Below are 24,399 nucleotides of genomic sequence, written 5' to 3' on the forward strand. Positions count from 1 at the left end.
GATTTTCTTGGGACACCCCCGTTTTTCCCTGCCCTCTCCCGGCATCCCATCTCTCCAGAATTTCTCCCGATTTAGAGCCCCTGATCACATAATCCCATGGAGGAGCGGGGCTCAAGTCCGCCCCAACATACGAAAAAGGGAAATTTGACAGAACATCCAACCAGAGGCGCCACAACGGGGTAGGCAAGGTAGGCAATTGCCTAGGCCCTTGAACTGGAAGGGGGCCCCCAGAGACAGCTGACATTTGGTCCATATCAACAAAACTCACACGACTTGAAACCCCCTTAGAGACACTGCAACAACACATTGGGAATCTCCCTTATGGAGCCCCCTCCCAGCGGCTTGCTGCTGCTGGTGTCAAACACATGTTGAAAAATGAAGCACATCTATCCTTCAGGGAATGCGAAAAGAAAAAAAAAAAACAAGAGGAGGATGAAAGGGTACAGGGCCTAATGTCTAAAAACTAGTGTCTAAAAACGCCCCTGCATCCAACAGCACCTGGTTAGAGAATAAATACTGAAAATGCACAAAAATAGTTATTGTTTTGTTTTTATGAAATGTGCCTGAATACAGACTGTGTGCCAGGTGTGTGTGCACATTTGGATGCTAGAGCGCAGCTCGTGCCACACATTCCTATCTGAGCCAAAGTAACTGAGTCCAAGTGATTAATTTGACTATTTTAAAAGACTGCCAAAAAGTGTGCCTTATAAAAACAAACATTACACCTGGCTGATCACACAGCTGATCGATAGATCCATCAGAGCAGACAGAGAGCAACGCACTGACAGACCTCTCATCCAGCTGCTCTCTGCTGCTCTCCCTGTTATCAGGGGCAGATTTAGTGATTTTGGGGCCTGATGCCTCAGCACACCTGCCTTGCTTTGATTTCACCCATTCTGTAACAGTGATGATGGGCTGTTGGCAGCTGTAGAAGAAGTTCTGCTGTACTCTAAACCCTCAATGTAACTAATATAGACTTGTGCAGGTGATGTAGACACTGAAAGCTGTTACTGACACAGTCATGCTGCATATTGCTAAAGATACGATACAAATGAATTCAGGTAAATATGTTTTGTGAAATTACGGCAGCCTTCAGTGATAAAGACAAGTTTGCAGCTTGCACTTTAACCCCAAAAGGGAAATTCAGTTTACTATATTAACAGAAGGGAATTTCAGTTTGCCTTTTTACTGTTAAAATCAAAAGCAAAACTTGTTTTGAGTAATTTCTTTGTCTTTTGTAATTTGTTTTAAGAAAGGAAATTTTTTTAAATTAAAATTGTAAATCGGGTGTGGTGTGAAAAAATCGGAGATTTTATTTTAAGGCCATATGGCCAGGTCCTAGTTTGGCAGGTATTAACTATCCATGGATTGACATTTTGATATCAGAATCCAAAATATAATGAGCCCTTTACATGGATGCAAAATGGATTCTTCAAGATGAACACTTTTAAGAAAAGAATGCTTTCCATATGTCAAAAGATGTTTTCGGTCCAAACAGTTCGGGGATCCCCTGACAAGAATTGCCCATTCGGGAGCTCTGTACTGTCAAGGGTTTTTTTTGTGTTTGCATTCGTTCCACCAATAGGAAAACTGACGTAACATTTATTGGCTGGCAGTTAGTGTAGCAACGTCATGCTATCAAAGATCCTTACATATCGCTTTGATAAGTTGAAATCATGTATTTCCGTCTGTGCATATATGCTTAATAAAGTCTGGACTTCCTTGTTGGTCCATTTGTCCATGTTTTCTTCTTTTTTCTATTAAGAGCTGTTTATGATTTGTGTCTGCTGTTTGCACAGCAAACAGATTTTTTAAAATGGTGCTTGCCAGTGCTGCATTGTGCTTGACCAATCAACATACACTTACGTCTGGACTAATCAGCAGACAATTACATTAATAAGGGTCCTCTTGGGGTGGTAGAGTACCTTCTCTGAAATATTAGCTACATAAAGTACCTCAAAATGCAGTTCTAAGAGTTGTAATCATTCCTAGTTGGCAGTGTGGACACAATAAATAAAGGTTTCCTACAGTTATGTTCATGGAATCATGAAAAAGTTCCTCCAATCTGAAAACATCATAAGAATATACAGGAAATGCTCAAGAAACATTTAGATGGAATGACCTGGCCACAATTCGTTAAGACATACAATACATTCTACAAACAACTTTGAAATGAATACAAATGCAGCATCCATTAGGTCAGACCATCAACCTTGGTAATGCAGAGCTCTGGCGTTAAAGAACAGCACACTACAGGGTCATGGATACGTGACGCTAGGAGTTGTGGCGGCTGTTAGTGCCAACATTGTACTTACAGTGAGTGGTTTCAAACTTTCTGGTCATTGATTGTATATGTGCACGTCCCTTTTAGACAATCTGTGCCTTAGCCCTGCTTCGGTTTATGTAAGTGGTTGTGGCCAATAAATGTAAAAACATATTCAAGGACAAACTAGAACAAAAGAATGGACAAAGAATGTAATGATTCCAGTCAGATCATGAGGACTTTCTGAATGTTATGATAACCTATAGTACCTAATGTAGCTTTTGGAAGGGGACTGGGGGAATACGTTTCATAAGAGCACTGTTTGTCCTTCCAATAGAGCTTTACAGACTTAGAGAATCTACATGACAAACTGCAGAAGCTGTTCTGGAGGATTTTGGAGGAAGACCACATCACTAACATGCAATGTGTAGGTTTTTTTCTGTTTGTGTAGATGTTGGAGTTGCCCAGGTGAAAGAAATGTCCTCACATAAAAACATAACACATGAACTTGGACTACCACAGATTATGTGGAAGAAGGAGCCCCTTCTGTCCAACATGGGGATAAGGATCTTTACAGAATGCTTCTACCTTTCTTGTCAATAGCTGTTATATAACCTTTATTTTAGCAGGTAGTCTTTATCAGATCTCTTTTGCAAGACGTATAGCAGAGGGGGGAAAAAAAAGAAAAGCTGTGTATCTTCTTTTGCTATACTTTAGTTTCCTGTACCTGTAGTAAAGCTTAATCCTTTTCTTTATGTAACACGTCATTGGACAGGCTGGAGAATGCTGCTAAATTATAGATTACATCCAATGGCAATGTTTTTCTGTGCATGGCATCTATGATATGATTTGGGCAAGACTGTAATATTAGTTTATGTGCCATAACCACAGAGTGGTTATGGTTAGGAAACTAAAACACTTGGTATAGGCAAATAAAGGCTAATGAAAGGTGGCAGGAATTGATAAAAAGGACAATTGTTAATTTCAGGTCTGTAACAGAATACCAACTCTAGTCTTTTGTGTAAAACTCTAGTCTTTTGTGACTTGCGACATGCTCATCCATGTCCCTTGCCTTTCCACCCTCACTGTCGCCTTACTATAAACTGTAAAGGACACTACCTCCTTCGTTGGCACTGAACATTATTTGTAAGGTGAGGAACTGTCTATGAACATATTTCTGAGGGATATTGGGCCATCTATTACACTTTGCATGATGATAACTGTTGGCATTGGTCGTACCTACTCTGTCTGTCCCACCACAAGTTTGTCTTCAAAAACATATTTTGAGCCTGACTGTAGGACTGGAGCTGGAGCAAGCTTGAACTTAGGTTTTACAACTGATCCCTAACCCTGACATAAGCCTTGATAATGAGCTGAAAGGGAACCCCCTGAAAAATAAATTAGAGTAACACTGACCTCATACTTTCCGTTTAATTATTTAACACATTAAGGTGGATGAACCTCTGTTCAATTCTAACAGTTAGATACAGTTTAACTTCATCTGACCAAAATCTTCACTAATAGTCTGTAACACTAGGTTTTTCAATGCTATCAGCAAGTTTTATCAGGGCTTGAAATTTTGAATGTAATTTTGAAAGCATGGTGACATCATTGGTCATTCTTTACCTGATTTCTTTTAAAGAAAATTACATTGTACATGCTCACAGACGCTGTGAGAATATCGTAGATACAAATTTGACTACATTTTGATTTTGAGAAATTAGTGGAGTTCCAATTAACATCTGTCCTGTACTTACCTTATATGCAATGATTGTTCGAAAGCATACAGTATAATGATTATAATACAGGTGGCTCAGTAGAGCCATGCAAAGCTCTTTTTTTTTTACAGAAAGGAAAAGAAATTTGTCAAAAAATACCATGTCACGAAAAGCAATCTGACATGTTTGTTAGCTTACAGATGGCTGTCAGAGAAGGATTTCAACATAATGCATATCCAACTCCACAGAAATGACCTCAGTCAGTGCGCTGAGCTTAAATCAAATCAGGACTACCTTACTATGATGGAATTCAACCAAACATCTTCTGTTGATTAGCTGGATGAGCTTCAGTCACAAGATCATGTTAAAACTGTTATAATTACCTACTTGTTTTGCACTGGGCTTCCTTTTCTCTTGTTTTTTTGACCTTAAGCAAATAAAATTTGTGTTCCATTCACATGCAAAAAGTGAGATAACAGAAGGTAAGAAAAAGATATAGAACAAATGAAAGATCATTGCCTGTAATTTTGGAATCACCAAAGTCTTTTTGGCAAGTTTGAACTTAGAAATATCATACCTTTACGGTGTCTTAAATTCCATTATTTTTATCTATCTATTTTGTATGGATGAGTACAGCAAAAGTGATAGGATTTTTAATAAATTATACCTCTGTTATATATATATATATTTATATATTTTATATATTAAATTGTATTTACATTGTAAAGACATCCAGTACTACTCATTCCAAAACAGGATGTATACAAATGGACTGAACACTCCTTCATTTCATTGCTGTACAAGACCTAGGTAGCTTTTCTATCAAATCATTAGCAGTGATGCTGCCACAGAGGCTCGCTACTGCCACCCTAATGGACATAGTAAAGCCAGTAGACCAGGTTGAAGAAGGTGAACGCGATTGGGAAGACGACACGGGACCACTTGTCTATGGCGTTGACGTCCGTGAGGTCGGGGATCTTGACTTTGAGCTGCGAGGCCCTCCTCCGCAAGCGACCCTTCTTGTGGCCCATTGGCCTGTCAATGGCCGGTCGTCCGTACAGGTCTCGGCTGGTCATGGGCTTGCGGTACTGTATGCTGGCACTGTCGTAAGAGAACATGGTAGCCCGAGGATCGTTGAGAGCGCCCATCATGTCTGCTCCACCCATCTCACTGGTTAGGTTGGTCAGGAGGATGTTACCATGAGCGTCAACCTTAAGGAAGAAAAAAAAACCAGAAAAGTCAAAGAATGGCTCCTTAATAACAAGCAGCATCTTATTTAGGGACAATGTATGAATGGCGTCATCGACTACTTACAGGCAAGACTTTTTCAAGAATTATTTTTTCTTGATAATTATTCAAGAAAGCATATGGTGATTTGTTTGAAGAGCTGGAAGTCCCAAAACAGCTAAGAGGTTGAATTAGAACAAAACTCCAGGTATTCGTATGCTTAAAAGAAATATTTGTGGGATTGTCTTACAATATCTAACACACCCTCCTTTGACACCTGCATTAAACAATTTTTGAAACAGAATTTTACTCTTTTTCAGTCATCACACAATTACTTCTGTAACTTTTCAATTAGGAAAAGTATAACTTCGGCAACACTTGTAGTTTTTAGTGCTCTCTCAAACAGGAATTTCGGTAGTAATCAGTTAACAACAAATATTCAGAATCATGGGGATAAGGACTGGGGTGGGGGCTCAGCCAGACATTTACTATCCAAATCCCCAAATTAAAAACTGAATACCTACCCAATAAAGGTATATCGGAGTAGTTGAATATGTAGGTCGAGCCCTACTAGTCTGCACCACAACTTTATTGGAAAACTAACAAGTTTTGCTTTGTTGCCATCATCAGGGCCATCTTTACCTGTTTAGCGTATTTACCTTTTCCTGCACCTTGGAAGTAGATGAAGATGTCCTGGAAATTTCTGCTGTACTTTTTGATTGGGAGGTAGCCTTTTGATACCACCATTGATTGGAAACTGCTATCAACACGTTTGCCCATTGACATAGCCAAACAACGGGTCTTTCAACTCAGTAACTTAAAAGAATATTGAATGAGTGTTTCATTGAAGTGAATGCTCAAGTGAATAACTGTGTGCAGGTTGCTTTGGTTTTTGGATTTCTGGTGTGCAAGAACTTGGTAGTAATTGTTAAAACTCAGCTACCATTGTCACATCACTGTGGATCTGGTTCAACCATACGCTTGGAATACTAGCCAAGAATAAGTCTAATTAGATGTTACTGAACCACTTCTATGACCAGATATGCTCTTAAGTGGCACCATGATGTCATTAACTAAGCACAATGAAATCTGCATAGAACCCTTTTCCTACCTGTACTTTGTTGCTCTCTAGTCTGCTCTTATTCTCATTGTTAGACTTGGCAGCCTTTTCTGCAACCTTCTTCTGCAGGTGAGGACCTCGACCGAAGAAGATGTAGTTGACAAAAGCATACTCCAGCAAGGCCAGGAAGACAAAGACAAAGCAACCCATGAGGTAAATGTCAATGGCTTTGACGTAGGGGATCTTGGGTAGAGTCTCCCTAAGGTGGGTATTGATGGTGGTCATGGTCAGCACCGTGGTTATACCTGTTAAAAAACAGAGGGAGGGGACAGTTAGAAGGACACCTTTTGGGTAAGATGGAATGCTGAGGAAAGATGTAAGGCTTTCCCTTATTACAAAACAGCTTTTTTAGATAGGCTGTGACAGTTTTAAAAGGATTGGTGGTCATTTTGAACTACTACAACTGGGAAACTATAGGACTGATTTTCACAAAATCTAATTGAGACACTCATTTCAACATCAGGATGAACAGTAATACTTTGACAGTCAATTAACTTTTTTATCTTGTGCCATCATCAGGTCAAAAATATACTTAGTTTTATTGCCAAAGTAACTGCAAAACTAATGGTATTTCCATCAGTCTAAGCTGTATTTTGTTTCTGTCTGCAGTCTTGTTGCTCTTCATAGTGTAACAATTGACACATAATAAAGAGGCAAGCATGCAAGAAAAAAACATGCATTTAAGTAAGCATATTTATTTTGCCAAGTCAGACAAGGATGGGAAGTCATGTGTTTAGCCCAGTTTGCTGAGACTGAAAGCGGGGTAAACTGCTAAACATGTCTGCATGAACAGTCTTAGAAGTCTTGGCAATTCAATGGAATGTATTAGCAGAATTCAAACCTAAGTGCTTGCCCATGTTTGCTACTTGTATGCAGAAGTGTTTTAAATACTGAAGAGAAAATGGTAGTAAGGTATCCAACACAGGGTTGAGCTGTATTTCTGTGTTCTCTCTAATTGATTTTCAATGTGCAACATCATTAAAACATTTTGTGCGACAAATATATTTTCCATTACTGAAGCTGGACTGTATATTAGGAGCACTATTGAAATATGAATATAGTGTATATGGTGTATCTACTGAAATATAAATATAGTGTATTCAAATATTCAAATATTTAAATATTCATTATAACACACTCTTGGAGCACAGAGTGTATTCTGGGCACAGATGGAGCAGCAGAACATCTGGTGCATTTAAAGTCAACATATGCTATATGTTATAAGACAAAAAAAAGTATCTATTTGTGATTTGAAAGTTGGGTTGAGACATGGCTGAGTTCCTCTCCCTTTGCCTCCACTAAGCCTGATTTATAGGACTATCACAGATGGCTCCTGCTTCATGTAGTGGAATAGATTCCTGTAAAATCTACTAAACTGGCAGTAGTGCGCTCTGACTCACCTCTGGTTCACATACAGACACAACCCAAGTAATGGAAGACTAATAATGGTTATAAACACTGGGATGGATGGCCATTTGACTCGATATGCTTTTGTCGCCTCAGTAACTCAGACCCTTCTAGCAGGCCAGCTGACACAGAAGCTGTAGAATGGAGACTAATGATCATGATGTGACTGCAGGATGGGTGTGTGGTTAGAGTAGCCCAAAGTGATGACAAGCAATATTTGGTACTCTGTAATCTTTCACAAAATGTCCAAAAGGAAGTTCATATAAATCCAGAGTTATGACATGGATGATTACTGTAGTTTATTTAAAGCGGCACGAGGAGTATTTCTGTTAGAAATCTAGCCCTAGTTCTTTTTTTCAGCATAACTTCCAACCAGTTGTTATGCAATCCATTGTCACCATCTTAATTTAGCATGTTATTGTACTAACATTAATTAGTACTAAACACAAAGGCTGATTGGATTGTCATAAGTTTTGCAGGTATTTGGACGCAAACCAAAGCATTGGAAATGTTGACCTCACACACACACACACACACACACACACTCACGCAGGTTCTCATCCCAGCTCGTCACATGGTGCTGCTCTATCAGTGACCTTCCTCGTCTACTCATGACGTTTTAGGTATATTTCTGCGTCAGCTGTCTACGCTCCAGGATGCTGTTACTGCAATGTCAGCAAATGCACATGGTGGGATGATGTCATGGTAGGATCAAGCGGCCTGTTACCGTAATGTCGACAAATGCACATGGTGGGATGACGTCATGGTGGGATCAAGCGGCCTGTTACCGTAATGTTGACAAATGCGCATATGGTGGGATTAAGCAGCATGAGCCTCATGTTTACACAACAGTGCAGACTGTCACGATGATTAGGATTAGGCAAAAAAGTCACGGATGGTTTGGTTTAGGGAAAAGAGCTACATGGTAAGGTTAAGAAAAACAAAACAAAACACACCCACAGACACATGGGAATTAAACTCCAGACTCCTGCAAGAAAGTCAGTTGTTCACATGTTCTCATCTGACGCCGTCCAACTGCATTCCGGTCGGCTCTCTCAGTGCTTTCGGCGTCATGCTCGTATGCTGAAAGCACTGACAGAGCGGCGCTATTTGACGAGCTCGGAGTGAAAACAGGCTGCACACACACATAGATGGAATAATGGCATCATTTCATTTGAGTGATTTCACCTTTAAATTTATTGTGATTAGTGTATTTTTTTGTACCTTAACATATATGGATACATTTGCACGCGTGCACGCACATATACAGAGATATTAGATATAGGTATACACAATCTGAAAATTAAGTACTATATACTGTACCAGTGCTGAATAATGCATTTGACTTTGCTGTTACTTGCAAATGTGGCTCATGTGTGAAGTGAAAATGTAGATTTTTCACTGTACCCACAGTCTTAAGAGCTCCATCACACTGTCAGGGGGAAGTGAGTCTGCCTGCAGGGCTTTTGCTCAGTACACTCTGCCCTCAGGGTGTTTGCAAATGAGCATTCAGACAAGGCAGGCTGTGTTTACAAGCCAATACTCTCCCTAGAGGAATGTATGCTCATGTGCATTTGGAAGCAAGTGCATGATCCTAAAAAAGGTACCAATATATTTTTGGTATAGGTTCAGTACTTGCAAGGTTTATCAGGCGATCTGACATCATTGTAATTATATGATGAAAAGGTTATTAATGAGGACATAGTCATAATTCTTTTGATGGTTATGTTGCAAAAAGTGTAGCTTTCTGCTTTCACTAAAATTAATCATAAGCTTACAAATGTTTATTTGATTTGTTTATCCATCTTGTTTGTCAAGAACTGGATTTTAAAGGATAAGGCTGCCATTACTCTGTATTTTTCTTATTTGTTGTAAAAAAAAAAGTACAATGAAAAGACCAAAAGCAAAGATATGTTAGACTGTTTCAATACCTTCTGACTTCCCAGCTAGCACGGGACATTCACACGACATTTGCTGTTTTAAAGAAACATTTAATCTAATTTTTAAAGAATGCTTTAGGGATGTTAATCATTTCAAGTGTTGCCCCTGTGAAGTTAAATGCTGACTAAGACGTAAGGTTTTAACTGCAACATTCTGAGGATGTTTTGTGATGTTGAGAGGTGACAGACCAAAGAATGTCTTTTATAAAACATTCTCACAATGTCACATAAAAACAAAGGGGGGGCAGTTTCAAAGTAACATTCAGAACATGTTATTGAGGCCTGAGATTACAGAGCATTTTTAAATGAAAATCTAATGTATTGTGATGTTAACAATGTTAACAATACATAAAAACAAAAAATTTTTTCTAGAGAATGTTACCCGAACCCTAAGATACAAAGTACAAGATAGCACAGATTTATTTGTTAAAATTAAGAAAATTTAGTTAAATTTAAAAAATAAATTTAAATTAATGAGAAGAACATTCTGAGAACTAAAGAAAAACTTGCTGCTGAAAACATGAAAAGTAATTGCATTGGTTGCATTGTACCGTTCTCAGAACATTTTCAGAAACAAATACTGCTAGCTGGGTTCCCAACTATGTCTGTGGCTCTTTCACTAATTTCACAGCAATCTAGTTGATGAGATATTCCAGCAAAGACCAGAGTGGGAAACCAGCAGAAAGACCATATAGAGCCATACCTTGCATGACTTAAAATCACATCAGAAAACATAATTACTAATCTGTAAAGAACTGAAAAGCCACTGACCCAATGCTACTCTGGCAGCAGAGGCATCATAGTTGATCCAGAAGGAGACCCAGGAAAGGATGGTGATCAGGGTGGAGGGCATATAGGTTTGCAGGATGAAATAGCCAATGTTCCTCTTCAGCTTAAAGCTCAGGGACAGACGTGGATAAGAGCCTGGCACACACAGGTACAGATATTTATTCAGACTGAAAAGAACGTTGTTAATGTAGTTCAATGAATTACAGAAATATAAAATATGATTTACAGTGAAGAAGACAAGTGATCAGTCATTTAAAATGGTGGAATAGCCACTCACACAGCTGGTGTGACCTGTATTTAAGTTGATTTGGTAGCAGATTTTTGGGTCAGTGCAGCAGCATGGGGATGACTGCTGGTAACATGCCATTTTTATGAGCAATGAACGTACTAATTTTTTATATTGTCTGACAACAGAAAAAGCAAAATATAAGAAAATAAAAACAACTTTATTATGAGTTTAATACATTAATACACATAAGATCAGGGGAACTGAACTGAGGTTTTATGGGCTGGCAGTCAACAGAGGAAACCTGTCAGGTACTTTGCACTTTTTAGTAGATAAAACTCTGCAGACTATCTTACATGTTAATTTTATAATATGTTGTGGTTCTCTGCTATATTCTATATTCACTCTAAAGATATGATCAGGTAAAATGGGACAGCTCGTAAGGTAAGATGTGATCATGTTCGTTTGTTTTTTAAATGGTTAAACCCATTTATCAGTTCAGTCATTAATTGTATGAAATAAAAGAATGTAGCATTTTTTAAACTGCGTTTTAAAAAAATGACAAATCTACCTTGTACCTTATAATTCATTAAGTCATAATGTAACGTATGGCTATTCATTACAAAATATTTTCCACCTTTTTTGCCATGATTTCCCTGTTCTTTTGTTCTTTCTTTTGTTGTGTGTTTCTTGGTTGTCATATTGTGTACAATGGAGTGTTTCTAACACTAATGGAATTCTGGACTATTGTGACGCATATAGACTCACAGCATCATATTTAATATTTCTTAAGTGTCAAAAAGGCGAAAAAATGTCTGAACTGTGCCACTTGCAAGCACAAGTCATAAATCGAAAAACATGCTGGTTCTACTTAAAAAAATGCCCCAGTTTACACGAATACAATAAGCTCAGAACCCTTTCCCATAAGTGTATTGTTAAATATTTAATTATAGGTCAAACAGTTGACAAAGAGCAGCACCCTCCAACCATTTTTGTTGTTATACTCTTACTGTTTTAGCTACAATACTTTCATCACCAACATGAGAAAATCAACATGCCACATGGCTTTTCTTGCAAGAACTGGGACCAGTACTTTTTGAGTCTTTGCTCTGCCGTAGTGATCTCAAGCCAATAAAAATGATTGTTTTTGTAAATCACATTTGTAGCAATAACTTGAGAACCCATTATGTGACTGGCTGTTAATATTTAAAGAGCCTTATTTGTCCCATTTTACCTGATGTCCCACATTACCTGACTTCACCCTACAGAAGGTATTCACTCTGGATAAAAAGTATTAAAGATTCTTTAATTGGACTGGATTGAAATTAATTAGTCAATGAAAAAAGTATTTATGTAAAAAAAAGAAGAAAGTGAGCACAGCAGATGGTGAGAATAACATGACTGTCATTGTTCTCATAGAATCAATCCTGTGGAAATATGCGTTATGCTAAACTGGCCATGTTATATACCACTGTTTATAGTATAGTGAATTCTATACTTTTTCATCCCAAACTCCAGAGTTTAAAAGGTTGAACTTACACTTGATTATCTATTACTATGATTATCTTACCTGTGGCAAATACAGCTTTCTTGGAGAGGGTTTGGTAGTCTATGATGGAGAACTGGGGCAGTTCTATGTTCTCCACGCCAGTGACTGAACCCGTGTTGCTTCCTCCTTGCCAGTAGAATTCGATGTCATCAGTGGTGTATCCATCTGAGAACGACAGGGGAACACAATAAGTTTAAACTTAACTCAAACACAAGGACAAGCACATTTTGATCCAGGCAGAATACATCATCTGTGAACAGAGCGGCGTCATGAGTTGACAACTGAGGACGCTTTCACACCTGCTGCGTTTAATTTGGAACTCAGTAGTGTTTTCTCACTTGGTGCAGTTCACCTGGACAGGTGAAAATACTGCAGTCACACTAAAGTCTGTAGAAAATATATGCTCTATATGACTTGAGTTTGTCTCGGAGCAAAATGAAATGCATTTTGTTTGGCTTTCTCACAAACTGTGATGTGATGCACATAATGTGAGACATTTGGGTAAAAGATACTTTGCTGATGGCAGTGAGTGAGTGGTAAATAACCTGCACACAGTGCAGAGCTGCAGACTTTGCAGTGCAACTGTCAGTAGGCGGGTTTCCATTAATCCTAAAATTGCACAAATACAAAATGTGAATATAAAATATGCCTGATGGAAACACATTACTTTTGAAAAAACTTCTATTTATTCCAAACGTTGTTTTAGGCGCTATAAGAGGTGTTATTGCATTAAATAACTCTTAAAAAATTGAGTGGATCATCTGGAAGTTTTGAATCTACGATTCCTCTTTGAAATCGTGAACTATCACCTCCTAGAAATCCCTCATATGTGGCCGCTCCCACGTGTAAGGTGCTCACGTTTCCATTATGGCTCCATAATACGCCTAAATGGCATAAATGTTGTGCTGTGGCTGCAATAGAAATAAAGCTGCTAATGTTTTGAACATCTATCACCATGCTTCTTGGAATGTTTTCACCAGAGGAGAAGTCGCAGAACATCATTTAGTGAAAACACAGTCATCTTGCAATTGTGTTTTATCAACAATTTCAAAATATTGTTTAAGATTTGTTCAAATCTGTAATGGAAACCTGCCTTATTGCCAGTTTCAGACCAACACAGCTGTCATTTTCACGGCCAGCACTCACGTTGTGTAAATAGCAAATGTACTCACACTCATCTGCATGCCCGTGGGCATGCAGGTCATATAATAAGCTGTGGCAGGCAGCTGTTTTCAGTAAAAAAAAAAAACTGTAAACAGGTCACTGTACTCTAACATTTAGCAGCTAAAGAGATAGATGTTTCTTTCAGGGAGCTGGTGGAGACCAAAAACAGAGTGAAAAGAGAATTAATGTTGGAGTTGCATTCACCCTCTGGGATGTTTCTGATGATACCTGATGAGTTACCAGGATTCTCACTCGACTGACCCACAGTATCAGAAAGTAGGACAAGGTACCCTGAGATATCCCATTCATGAGAATGGGATGGTTGGACAACCTGAAATATAATGCTTCTGGCAGCTTCCAGCTGCACATGCAACTTTCGCATCCATTAAAATATTTCATGATGTGATTTTCTATTGTAATGATTCAACTGTGGGGCGTCTGGTGGCTCAGTGGATAGAGCAGGCGCCCCATGCATGAAGGCAGTGTGCTTGCTGCAGCGGCCGTGGGTTCTGGCTTATGGCCCTTTGCTGCATGTTGTCCCCTCTTTCTCCCCCTTTCACCCTGTCCAATAAAGGCAAATTTTGATCTAAAACTTTTTGTTGAATTCTATCTTGAAATACATGACAGTCTTTTAATCTGACCATCAAAACATAACTCCAACAGTGAAATGCTCTTGGTCCAATGTGAGATGTATCATGTATTATATATCATCCAATTTAACACAGGAAATGTCACACATATGTCCTTCAGATTTTAAGAGGAATCCATTCATCCAGTCATTAGTGTGAGGCTGATAAAGCACAAAGTCTCCTTTTCTGTTCAACTGCTGAACATCTACTTTCCCACAGGCTGAACTGCAACAACAATAAAGTCTCGGGGCTATGTCTACAGCCTGAACCAGAGTGAATCAGGCCCCCGCTGCCCTTTCAGTAATTAGACCGATTTAATTGGGCCAGCTAGTCTTTCTCTCCTCAGATTCTCCATCTTATCTAAAGGCAGCGGCAGGGTTTTAGGGAATTAGCCCTCATTACTGAAAGGGCTTCATTATGATTTTGCCTTCTCTCTTTTTTTTTCTCATCCACACAATGTATGTGAGAAGACCTCCAAATTTGACATTAGAGATGATTTTAAATATAACCGTATACTTTGAGTCAATGCATTGTTTAAAAAAACCCTACAAACTGACACTTTTTAAATACTGTGTTCAGTTGAATGTCCACTATATTGACTATTATTATTGTAAATTTTGTGTTTGAATATTTAGGCTACATCTTCCTTTTCTCACCACCAAAACACAGATTTTCCTGGATGATTAAACAACAATTTGTTAAGGTCCTTTTTTTCTTATTGTGTACCAAGATTTCAAATTACTCCATTATAATCAAAAGTCCTACAATGTACATGTTTCTTAAGTGAAAGTATTCATGCACCTCTTGGTTTTCGGCTGATATGCTCATACCAACAGTATTTGCTGTTACAGCCCTCTTCGCCAAATTCACAAATTACACAGTAGAAATGCCTCTGACTGATATTTAGCACCTGAATAAACTTTTATTTATTTCCACTATTTTTGTGTGATCTGGATATATTATCAGGATTAGATAAGAAGTACTTGTTAAAGTAGGTATAAACGCTTGCCAAATACATAGCAACACAATGCAGAGATTTGATAACAGCAATGCTCAAATCAGCATCAACCTTACAATTGGGGCACATTCTGAACAACCCCCACCAGACATGTTTTATGACATAAAAATACTCTGATTGGAAGAGTAATTTCTGTCTGAGGTGATTTTTCTGCTAAAGAGATCACTTGCCCTTAAACTTCTTTAAACTGTGTCTACTTATTGGGGTCCTGCTGGTGCAAAAATGTTCAAATCAGTTGAAAATATTTTAGCCAACACAGGTTAGGACTGGTATTCTGAATTTTACCACCATTTTTGCATAAAATCAAACCAATTGAAGCTCATACACAGCATTGGACTAACAAAACAAGAACTTGACTCAACTTAACTCATCATTTTCCCTTTAAATGTTGGACAAAATGTGTCTCTTCTTCATTGTAGCCCGTTCTTACTGTATTTGCACTGAGGTTTCTACATAACACTTTGTGTAAGTAGATTTAAGGTGAGCAAAAATTAACTTTCACCCTTTAGCGGATGAACATGAAAACAAACTCTGCACACTAAAGCTCAAACATCACAGCGAAGTGACAACAAGCAAAAACACAATTTGACTGCGGATGAATAAATCTTTTAACAGGTTAAAAGGTCTCAGACTCTTGCCATCTCAAGCTGCCTGTCAAAAACTACAGACGAGCCTTTCAAAGCAACCCTTACCAATACAGCAGACTCAGCAGACTTTTGAGAGAGTGCAAGATGAAGGTCACATGACCCATGAGGATATTGACAAGTACATCAGTAAGGTTAGCCGCTTTGGCAAAGCTGCCAAAAAGTGGCCTTCAATCATAACTTTCATCGTTTCAGTGAATATAGTGTTTTGTTTTCTCACACTCTAGAAACCCAGGTGTCACGCAGTGACTTGTTGACCGGCACACACTCACCTTAAACTGAGCCCCAAGTCTCTCTAGCCATATGCATATTATATATGTGTGTGTGACTTTAACTATGCATGTTGGTATGTATCCATTATTTAACTGAAGCACTCCAGCCAGGTCTGGTGAACAAGAAATGCCAGTTTGCATTAGTTGGCGTTAAGTGCATCATGACCTCAGAGCCCAAAGAGTCCTCTGCAGGCAGTGAAATCTGACCCGGTGTGCTGCGTGGAAGAGAAGCATTTAAAGCTATTAAAAGCCAGATGAAATTGAACAACCCCAGTGTGGCTGATAAGTCTGTGTACTTAAGCTGCGTGTTAATTAGTAATCATAGTAAAATAAAAGGGACAAATTAGTGTGAAGCATATGGTGTCACTGTGGGTGAAACCTTCATCGTGACGTCAGTGTGTGCAAGAGTTTGACTGACAGCAGCTTGTTGGAGGCGGCAACATTAAGTGCGAACATAAACATGCTAAAATACTGGATAGACCCCAGGCTTAGCATGGTAATGTCTTAAAGGAATACTCCTAAAATATTCCAGGAATAATATGTCAGAAATAAATGAACTTTGCTCCTCTGTGGAAAAGTCAGAGTAAAGGCAAAACATTGATGATAGCAACTTCATAAGCCACCCTGGCAGCATAATCCACTTCTTTGCTACTGATCTATATCTTAAGTTTTTTCAATTTTTCTTCAACGTACATAAATACACTACTTCATGCCATATGTCACAAAAAAATCATACTGCAAACTCTCATACATGAATGGGCTCGTAGTGAGTTCGTAAGTATGAGGTAGAAACCTGAGCAAATTAGCTTGTTTTCTTTCAAAAACATGGGAAGAAGGCAATGAACAACAAACAAGGAAATGGCCCAAAAATTAGCAAGGAATTAATAAAATGTTCAAAAAAAGAAAAGAGAGTAAAAAAACAAGGCAAATAAGATTTGGGAAAAGTACTTCAAAATTCTAATAATTCTGTAACATAATTCTAATATGAAATCATGATAATTATGAGAATGTTTCCCTAATATGTTTCTTTTTTCCCTAAACATTTTGACCAAGGAGTTTCCTTCTCACTTTTAAAAAATAATTTTCTTATTTTACTAATTTCTTGCAGTTTGTGGGACATTTCTTACCAAGTTGCTCATTACCTTTTGCCCCAGGTTTGTACTTTACTTGAGTTTATTTATTTTTGTCAATTTTCACTTTTACTCCACTACATTTCCTAAATAAAATGTGTACTTTTACTCCACTACAGTTTCCCTGAGCGCCTCACAATGATCACGTTTTGTTTGGGAAAGCCCAAAATCACACAGTGAGTACCGGGAAACATGGGAGACACAGAGAGTAATAATCCTCTCCTAATACTAGACTATAAGACCCCTTTTCCTCATCCTTTTTCTACCTGTCCATTATTCCTGACAGATGTGGTCCAGTTACAGTCTGGACTGTTAATGCTCATAGTCACTTTTTTTTTTTTTTTTTTTTTGCAGAGTTCTTTGAAAACCACAGCAGATGAATAAACACATCAGGTTCAATAAAGTGCAGCATGACCTGCTGTCAATCACCAGAATTTGGTTTTCCCATTTGGGTCAATGATGACATCACTAAAGGGGGCGGCTGAGGCTCAGGAGGTAGAGTGAGTCATCCAATAATTGGAAGATCAGCGGTTCACTCCTCCAGTCTCTGTGTTGAAGTATCCTCAGGCAAGATTCTCAACCCCAAATAATCCTTTTGTAACCTCAGCCCCCAGTGTATGAATAAATGTGCGTATGAATGGGTGAATGTGGCATGTAGTGAAAAAGTGAGACTTTGAGTGCTGCATTTCCTATTTACCAAAACTGACCATTGAATTTGTCACCTGTCAGTCCATGTGACTACATGTTTACTCTTTCTCAGACACAACACAAAAATGGAGTAGAAATAAAATGCAGCAGTACAATATTTGTTTTCTACCACCTAAAACAAACTACAGGTGTAAAGAAAAGACAACGAATTTTTGGGAGATGAGGTAAAACTGCGTTACATAACACTTACAACTTTCTATCTCCAAGGTGCAGTTCTGCTCATCTAGTGGGTATCTGCGCAGGTCCATCATGCAGGCAGCTGTCGTGGTGATCCTGAAAGGCAAGGCGAGGCAATTTTAATTATTATTCTTTAGCACCTTATTATATACAAAGGTTTTTCAACATAATTTAGCAGCAAAATATAACAAAAATAAAAAGTGTTTTAAAAAAATGAAGACAAAAAAATGAGATGAATAAAAGTACAGACAAATTTAAAAGCCAATCAATAGAATAGTTAAAAGTACAATAAAAATGATAAATTAAAAGCTGTGGAAAAGAGAACAGTCTAGCTTGGTTTTAAAAATGGCTAAAGTTGGGGCATATGTCAGTTCCAAAGAGAGCTGATTTCAGCAGTGGGTTTCCAACACGCTTTTATCCCAAGTCGTCACATATTGACACCATTGTCAGTGGATGTCCATGTCTATATAATGAGCGCTAGGAATCCTCCTGCGTCGGTTGTTGATGTTTTGGGATAACACAGCCAATGTGGGGATGTCAACAAGCACATAATTAGGATGAGGTGACAAAAGCATGCTGTTATTTTTTGGTAACAAAAGCACATGGCAACCAACGTTGGTATGTACACAAAAGTGGGTGGTTAGGTAAAGGCTACAAAGGCATGGGTGGTTAGGTTTAGGAAAAAACCAGCATGATTTGGCTCTACATTCATGTGGGAGGTGAATACTGCGCTCCCAGGTGAAAGTCTGGGGTTTGTTGGGCCCATCCACTGCCCCCCTTGCCTGCCCCTTAAGGACTCCTGCACTCCTGATATTACATCATTACTGGCAGCATTTCAACCTGATGCCCTCCAGTATCATACAGCCATGACAGGTTCCGTCCAGCTGTGTTACACAATGACAGTCTCCCACTGTGTATCATACCACCACAAAAGGTAGTTTTTTGCGTTGGTATATTACATTGAAATTACTGACAAAAAGATATGTGACAATTTCGGAATGAGAACCACAATTTGAATAAACTCTGGGCACCACTAACTGACCGGTCCCTGCAGATTCAAGGGACCAAACCAACTTGTACTAATCAACCCTATCTGCAATATATTTTAGGCTCAGACCACTGTGTGATTTACAGAAAATATGGAGGGCCTTGAAGTCAATTCCATATTTAATTGGAAGCCAGTGCTAGGATCTGAGAATTGAAGAGATATGTTTTCTCTCTTTGGAGTTTGTCAGAATGCTAGCAGAATCATTTTGAATGAGTTTTAACTGCCTAATGGATGTACTGGGGAGGCCAGCAAGTAGTGCTTTACAGTAGTCCACCCTACAAGAATCAGTTATCTTTTATAAATCATGCTTAGATACAAAGTTTCAATATTTTGCTATGTTTAAGATGCCAGAAAGCCAGAGCAAATGATTTTGTTTCAGTTTTCATGTGGCCACTGGATGAGAGGTGAAATGTCTTCAAGAAATGCAAGAAAGTCCAATTGTCTACATTATAGCACTTACAATGACCAACGTCTTCATCAGTGATTACATCAAGGTTCTTGACATGAGTATTGGTTTTATTTCAGTCTAATCTATTTAAGTCTAATCTTATTCTGTTGCATGCAAATATTTACCTTTTCAAGGCACAGAAAATGCAAGCCTATAAAACCAAAGGCATTTGGTGTGAGTGCTAGATAGATCTGGTTGCATCTGCATAGCTAAGGTAAGTGACCTTGTAGTCTAGAATTTGACCAAAAGAAAGCGTGAACTATTGAACAGGAGGGGCCCAAGAACAGATCCTAGTGGGACTCCATACATCATAATGGTTATTTGAGATTCATAGTTGCCAATACTGACTACATATCTCCGAAAAGAAAAAGGTTTTAAGTCATATACTGATATCTGAGGAAAAATCCATCATGAGAATTAACACACGGTGCCTTTACTGTACTTAAATGACTACAAATCCTCAATTAGTATGGGCACACCTAGCCAATTCACTCCTCACTATAACACATCCAGAATGCATTTAATTCCCTAATGCCTGGGAAAAACAACTGTTTTTATAAAACAATGAACAATACAGCTTACCCCTCACACTCAGGTTGAATCCCACAACACACTTCCTACCTACTCCGTTCTCAATCACCCAAATCCTTGTACGTCACTGAACTATCTGTTTCTTTCCCATAATTGCCATTGCACTGACTGAAGTCACGACTGCAGCTCCCCTCCCTTTGAAAAGCCTCATGTTCAATCTTAATTACAACTATGAGTAATTAAGAATTAACACTAAAATCCAGGCAATTGGGTGAAACCCGCGACTTCCCCGCTTTGAAGTCTCACATCTGAAGGAGGAAACACTTCAGTTTGACAGTTTAGGAGAGAATTACTGATTGAGTCATCAAGTTTTTTAACATTTCTGAGCTTTGTTTATGAGAGCCACTAACACTCTCTCCACAAGAGTGAAAGAGGCTGTAGTGTGTTGGTCCTATTCATTTAGTGTGTAACAGCAGCAGGCCCTGGTTATAGCCTCATACGGCTGATTATGGGTTTGTTGTACAGCGAAAGGGCCAGTCATCAAAATCAATTGTTTAAAACACAAAACACAATTAAACCTCATCCCAGCAAACCACTAAAACCGTTTAGGCATATAATGCTGTAATGGGAAAATATATTTCACGGCTTATGGACAAGCAATTTTCTTGTTGACATGCAGTTACAATCATTCAAACTGTAAATCTGGCAGCACAGTGGATACACAGGACAAATGATCCCTGCATGCCTCATATCCTTTAGTGACAGGTATGCATACTATACTAAAATGAGGTCTGCAATGTATTAAGTTAGGAAGCATCAGAGCTCTTTAAGGCCTAAGATGAAGTAAAATGAATATTTAAACATATTCATATTCTCAAAATCAATCAAGATCAAAATGCTTTAAGTTAAAATCAACACTTCCTACTGAAAAAGATGGACCTCTGAAATAGTGTACAGAAATTTAAATTCAATTGTTTAAATAAGTCTGCATAGGTGATACTTGAATTTTAATTTAAATCAATAAAAAAATAAACAGAATGTGAAGAAGTATCCATTTTGATGTTATGCCAAACACATCTATGTACTGTGTTGCGCAGGTATCACCTAAACTTAGCAAGATAACCAATTCATGTTTGTTTTTGTTTTTTTTTTTGTTTGTTTTTTTTACAATATATATGTTATTGCTAAATTCACTTCTGAGAACTTTTGAGGTAAGCAATGAACTGTGTACACTCTGAATACTGGCAGCTGTAAAAAAATTGCAAAAATGTGCTCCAGCACAGCTAGCCAGCCAGCCACACCTACAGCAACTTAGCTAGAAATGTCAAAATAATGCAAAAGAAAAAATGTAAAATCTGTCAAGAAAACGACTTGAAAGTTAGCAGTGGGAAGATTATTAGATATTATCCCAAAACAAGCAAAATGTCCATAAATCTAGATTTATAGTTCTTCTAATTCTATATTTAAAATTATGTTTCAGAATTATGTTACAGGATTATTCATTATATGTTAAGGTTATTTTCTTCTTCTTTTTTCTTTCTTTTTTTGTTGCTTATTTTATGTATTTTTCTTGTAACTTCTTTCTAATTTACTGCAAATTTTGGGGGCCAATTCTTGTTTAGTCGGTCATTGCCTTCTTCTTACTGGTTTAAACAAGCTTCAGTGGATGCTTTTGTTTAGATTTGACTTAAGTACAGGTGGTTAGGAAATGTACTTAACATATATCTGTATCATCTGCTTCCCAATAAGCCATCTGTCCCGGGGTTAATTGTGGCAGTGGTTTGCATTTCTTTTACTAATGGCTGCTCAGAGCTCTGCAGAAACATTACACATTTTATTTTGAGCAAAAAGTTTTTTTCTTAACACATATTAGAAAGTAAATTGAAAATAAGTTTGCGTAAGCAAACCTTTACTGGTGAGAGAAAAGCAATGACAACTGTGACTTTTGAAGCCAAAAAAAATAATATATATATATACTGATGCTCTCCTGGATCATCTCTTTTCACCCTGCTGAGTGGGTGTCCAGATAAATGCACATCTCCCTATACTCAGCTGTTACAGCGTCAGGACGTAAAAAGCCCCTCAAGACATAAATATTCATTATTTTTGTACCTTGTTTAATATTCTGGGGCTGTGGATCCATCTCCTGGACACACTGAACGCATTAGAAAGCACTAGATGAATTATAAAGCAGGTGCAGAGAGCGTTGACGGGCAGTAAAAATAGTGTGTGTCAGCTCTGTGACTTGTCAGGAAGGACTTCTAGGATGTTGCAATTCAACCGTTCCATAATGGCAAAAGTGACGTAGGCACAGATGTTTCCAGTTGCTTCTCCATCAGCGCTGCTATATTTTGCGTTAAATTTAGGCTGTTTTGTCTATTTTGGAAGTCTCTTGCTTTGTGGGTGGCTTTGGACAATGGTGGCATGTGGCCTTGTGTCACTGATCAAGATGAGAAAATCAACTCACTTGTCTGTAAACTCACCTCATCTGTGTATTGTACTTATTTAATGCCAAACCATGATGGTTTGTAACTAAACCTAACCATGTAGGCTTTGCACCTCACCTAAGAAAAGTGATACATTCTTTTCTCCCAATGCTAACAGGCATTTATTGTGCTGATAACAGCATTCTAAACATATTAGTCTGTGTAGCAGGCCCCTTCTATTCCATATCTATTATGCTGCCGACCACTGATAACACCCAATAAATTGAGTGATAACACTGAGTGCTTGATGGCTAGTTAGCTGGGCCATCATGGGCTTTCATTTCTTGAGCCAGTGGGTCAGCTGAGGTTGAGATGTTCTCATGCACTGTTTGTATATTCCTACAAAAAGTAATGCAACAAAATTCGTCCATTTTCCATGTCATCATAAATTAGTACCTCATTCATAACACATGTTCCATGTTTTTTTGGAAGGCTGCAATCTCACGATCCAGCCTATTCTCACTCTGTACTTGTCAAATATGTTTGCTCTGTCAGTGTCAGTGCTTTCAGTGTTACGAGAGTGACGCCAAAGCCATCTTCCACATCCACCTGGAACGTGGCTGGATGGTGTCAGATGACAAGGTACTTGGTCAGTATTGGTGATGTTGTTATTATAAGCCAGCGAATGGCACTTTCACATAAAATGCGCACAGGCGGCATCACTTGAGAATGCTGCCAGATGGAACTGGTCGTGTGTGCATGAAAGGCTGAAGGACAGCATAAGATAATGATGCCACTTTAACAATGTAATATAGGGAGCATGAGTGTGCTTGGAGTGTGAGTGTTAGGGGAGGTGGAGGGGTCTCACTTAAATTGACTTTCATGCGAGAGTCCAGAGTTCGCTTCCTGTGTTTTTATTTTCTACACCTTACCATGTGCCTCTTTTGCATAAACCTTACTATCTGTGATTTTGTTGCCTGATCCTAACTATTATGACAGTATGCGCTGGTCGCCATGTGCTGTTGTGTAAACACACGGACCATGCAGCAACATCCCACCATGTGCATTTGTTGACATCATGGTAACGGCATCCCGGAGCAAGAACAGCTGATGCATGAGGATACCTAAAATGTCGTAAATAGATGCAGAAGGTCACTAACAGAGCAGCACCATGTGACGAGTTTGGATGAAAACGTGTTGCACGACTAATGTGCTGACAGGAGTAGAGAAAGAACTGGTCTTTTAAGGAGGCTGGTAGAAGTGGTGGATGGGTCACAAAACCACACTCTTCCCCCTGGAGACAGGTGTTCAGAAGCATGTGAAGTCTGAGTAATTTAAAGGTACGTTGTCACTAAATTTCCTAATCCTTATCACAATAACTTTACGCTAATTACACAACTTGGACAACAAAGTAGTACTTGGACAACAAACGGAAACCAGAATGAAATCATTTTCAGCCGTTTCTGCTTACATATGCAGAAATCTGTTTATAGAGAGCACGTTACATAGGAGCAGCTAATGCTCGGTAAACTGTATCCCCCATTTCTTTGCAAATAATGAGCAATGTTAAATTTTATGTGTCTCTCGTCACTCAAAAATACTGCCACTTTGACAGTGGTTTTGGTGTAACATCGCAATGCTAAAAGCCACCATTTGCATAGATGGTGTCAGGTTAGAGCATGGTAGGACAGAACCAGTCACGTTGTTATTATACGCCAGCAGATGGCCAAACAGCACCTGCAATGTCCGCATGATTCAACGTGCTGTCACTTGAGAACACGACTGGACAGAATCTGTCACATCCGCATGAAACATGGCTGAACAGCATCAGATTGAAACTCTGCCACTAACAACCATATTTAATGAGTGTGAGGGTGCTAGGGCAGACTGTAGGGTAGGTTGATGGGTCAAACAAACCCTGGACTTTCATGCTGGAATCCAGTGTTTGCTTCCCATGTGAATGTG

General features: G+C 38.6%; 1 protein-coding gene across 1 annotated transcript in view; it reads right to left on the bottom strand.

Moving 5' to 3' along the window:
* Nucleotides 1–4,782: 4,782 nt before the first annotated feature.
* gabrb1 (gamma-aminobutyric acid type A receptor subunit beta1) overlaps nt 4,783–24,399 on the bottom strand; it is a 62,355-nt gene continuing 42,738 nt past the window's right edge. The window contains exons 5-9 of the mRNA XM_042500743.1: nt 17,995–18,077; nt 12,261–12,404; nt 10,447–10,599; nt 6,320–6,573; nt 4,783–5,192 (exon numbers count right to left, since the gene is read on the bottom strand). Of these exons, the coding sequence (XP_042356677.1) occupies nt 4,851–5,192; nt 6,320–6,573; nt 10,447–10,599; nt 12,261–12,404; nt 17,995–18,077 (976 nt within the window). The 3' untranslated portion in view covers nt 4,783–4,850. The remainder of the gene's footprint in view (nt 5,193–6,319; nt 6,574–10,446; nt 10,600–12,260; nt 12,405–17,994; nt 18,078–24,399) is intronic.

This window comes from Plectropomus leopardus, chromosome 14, assembly GCF_008729295.1.
Source record: "Plectropomus leopardus isolate mb chromosome 14, YSFRI_Pleo_2.0, whole genome shotgun sequence".
NCBI classification, from domain to species: domain Eukaryota; kingdom Metazoa; phylum Chordata; class Actinopteri; order Perciformes; family Serranidae; genus Plectropomus; species Plectropomus leopardus.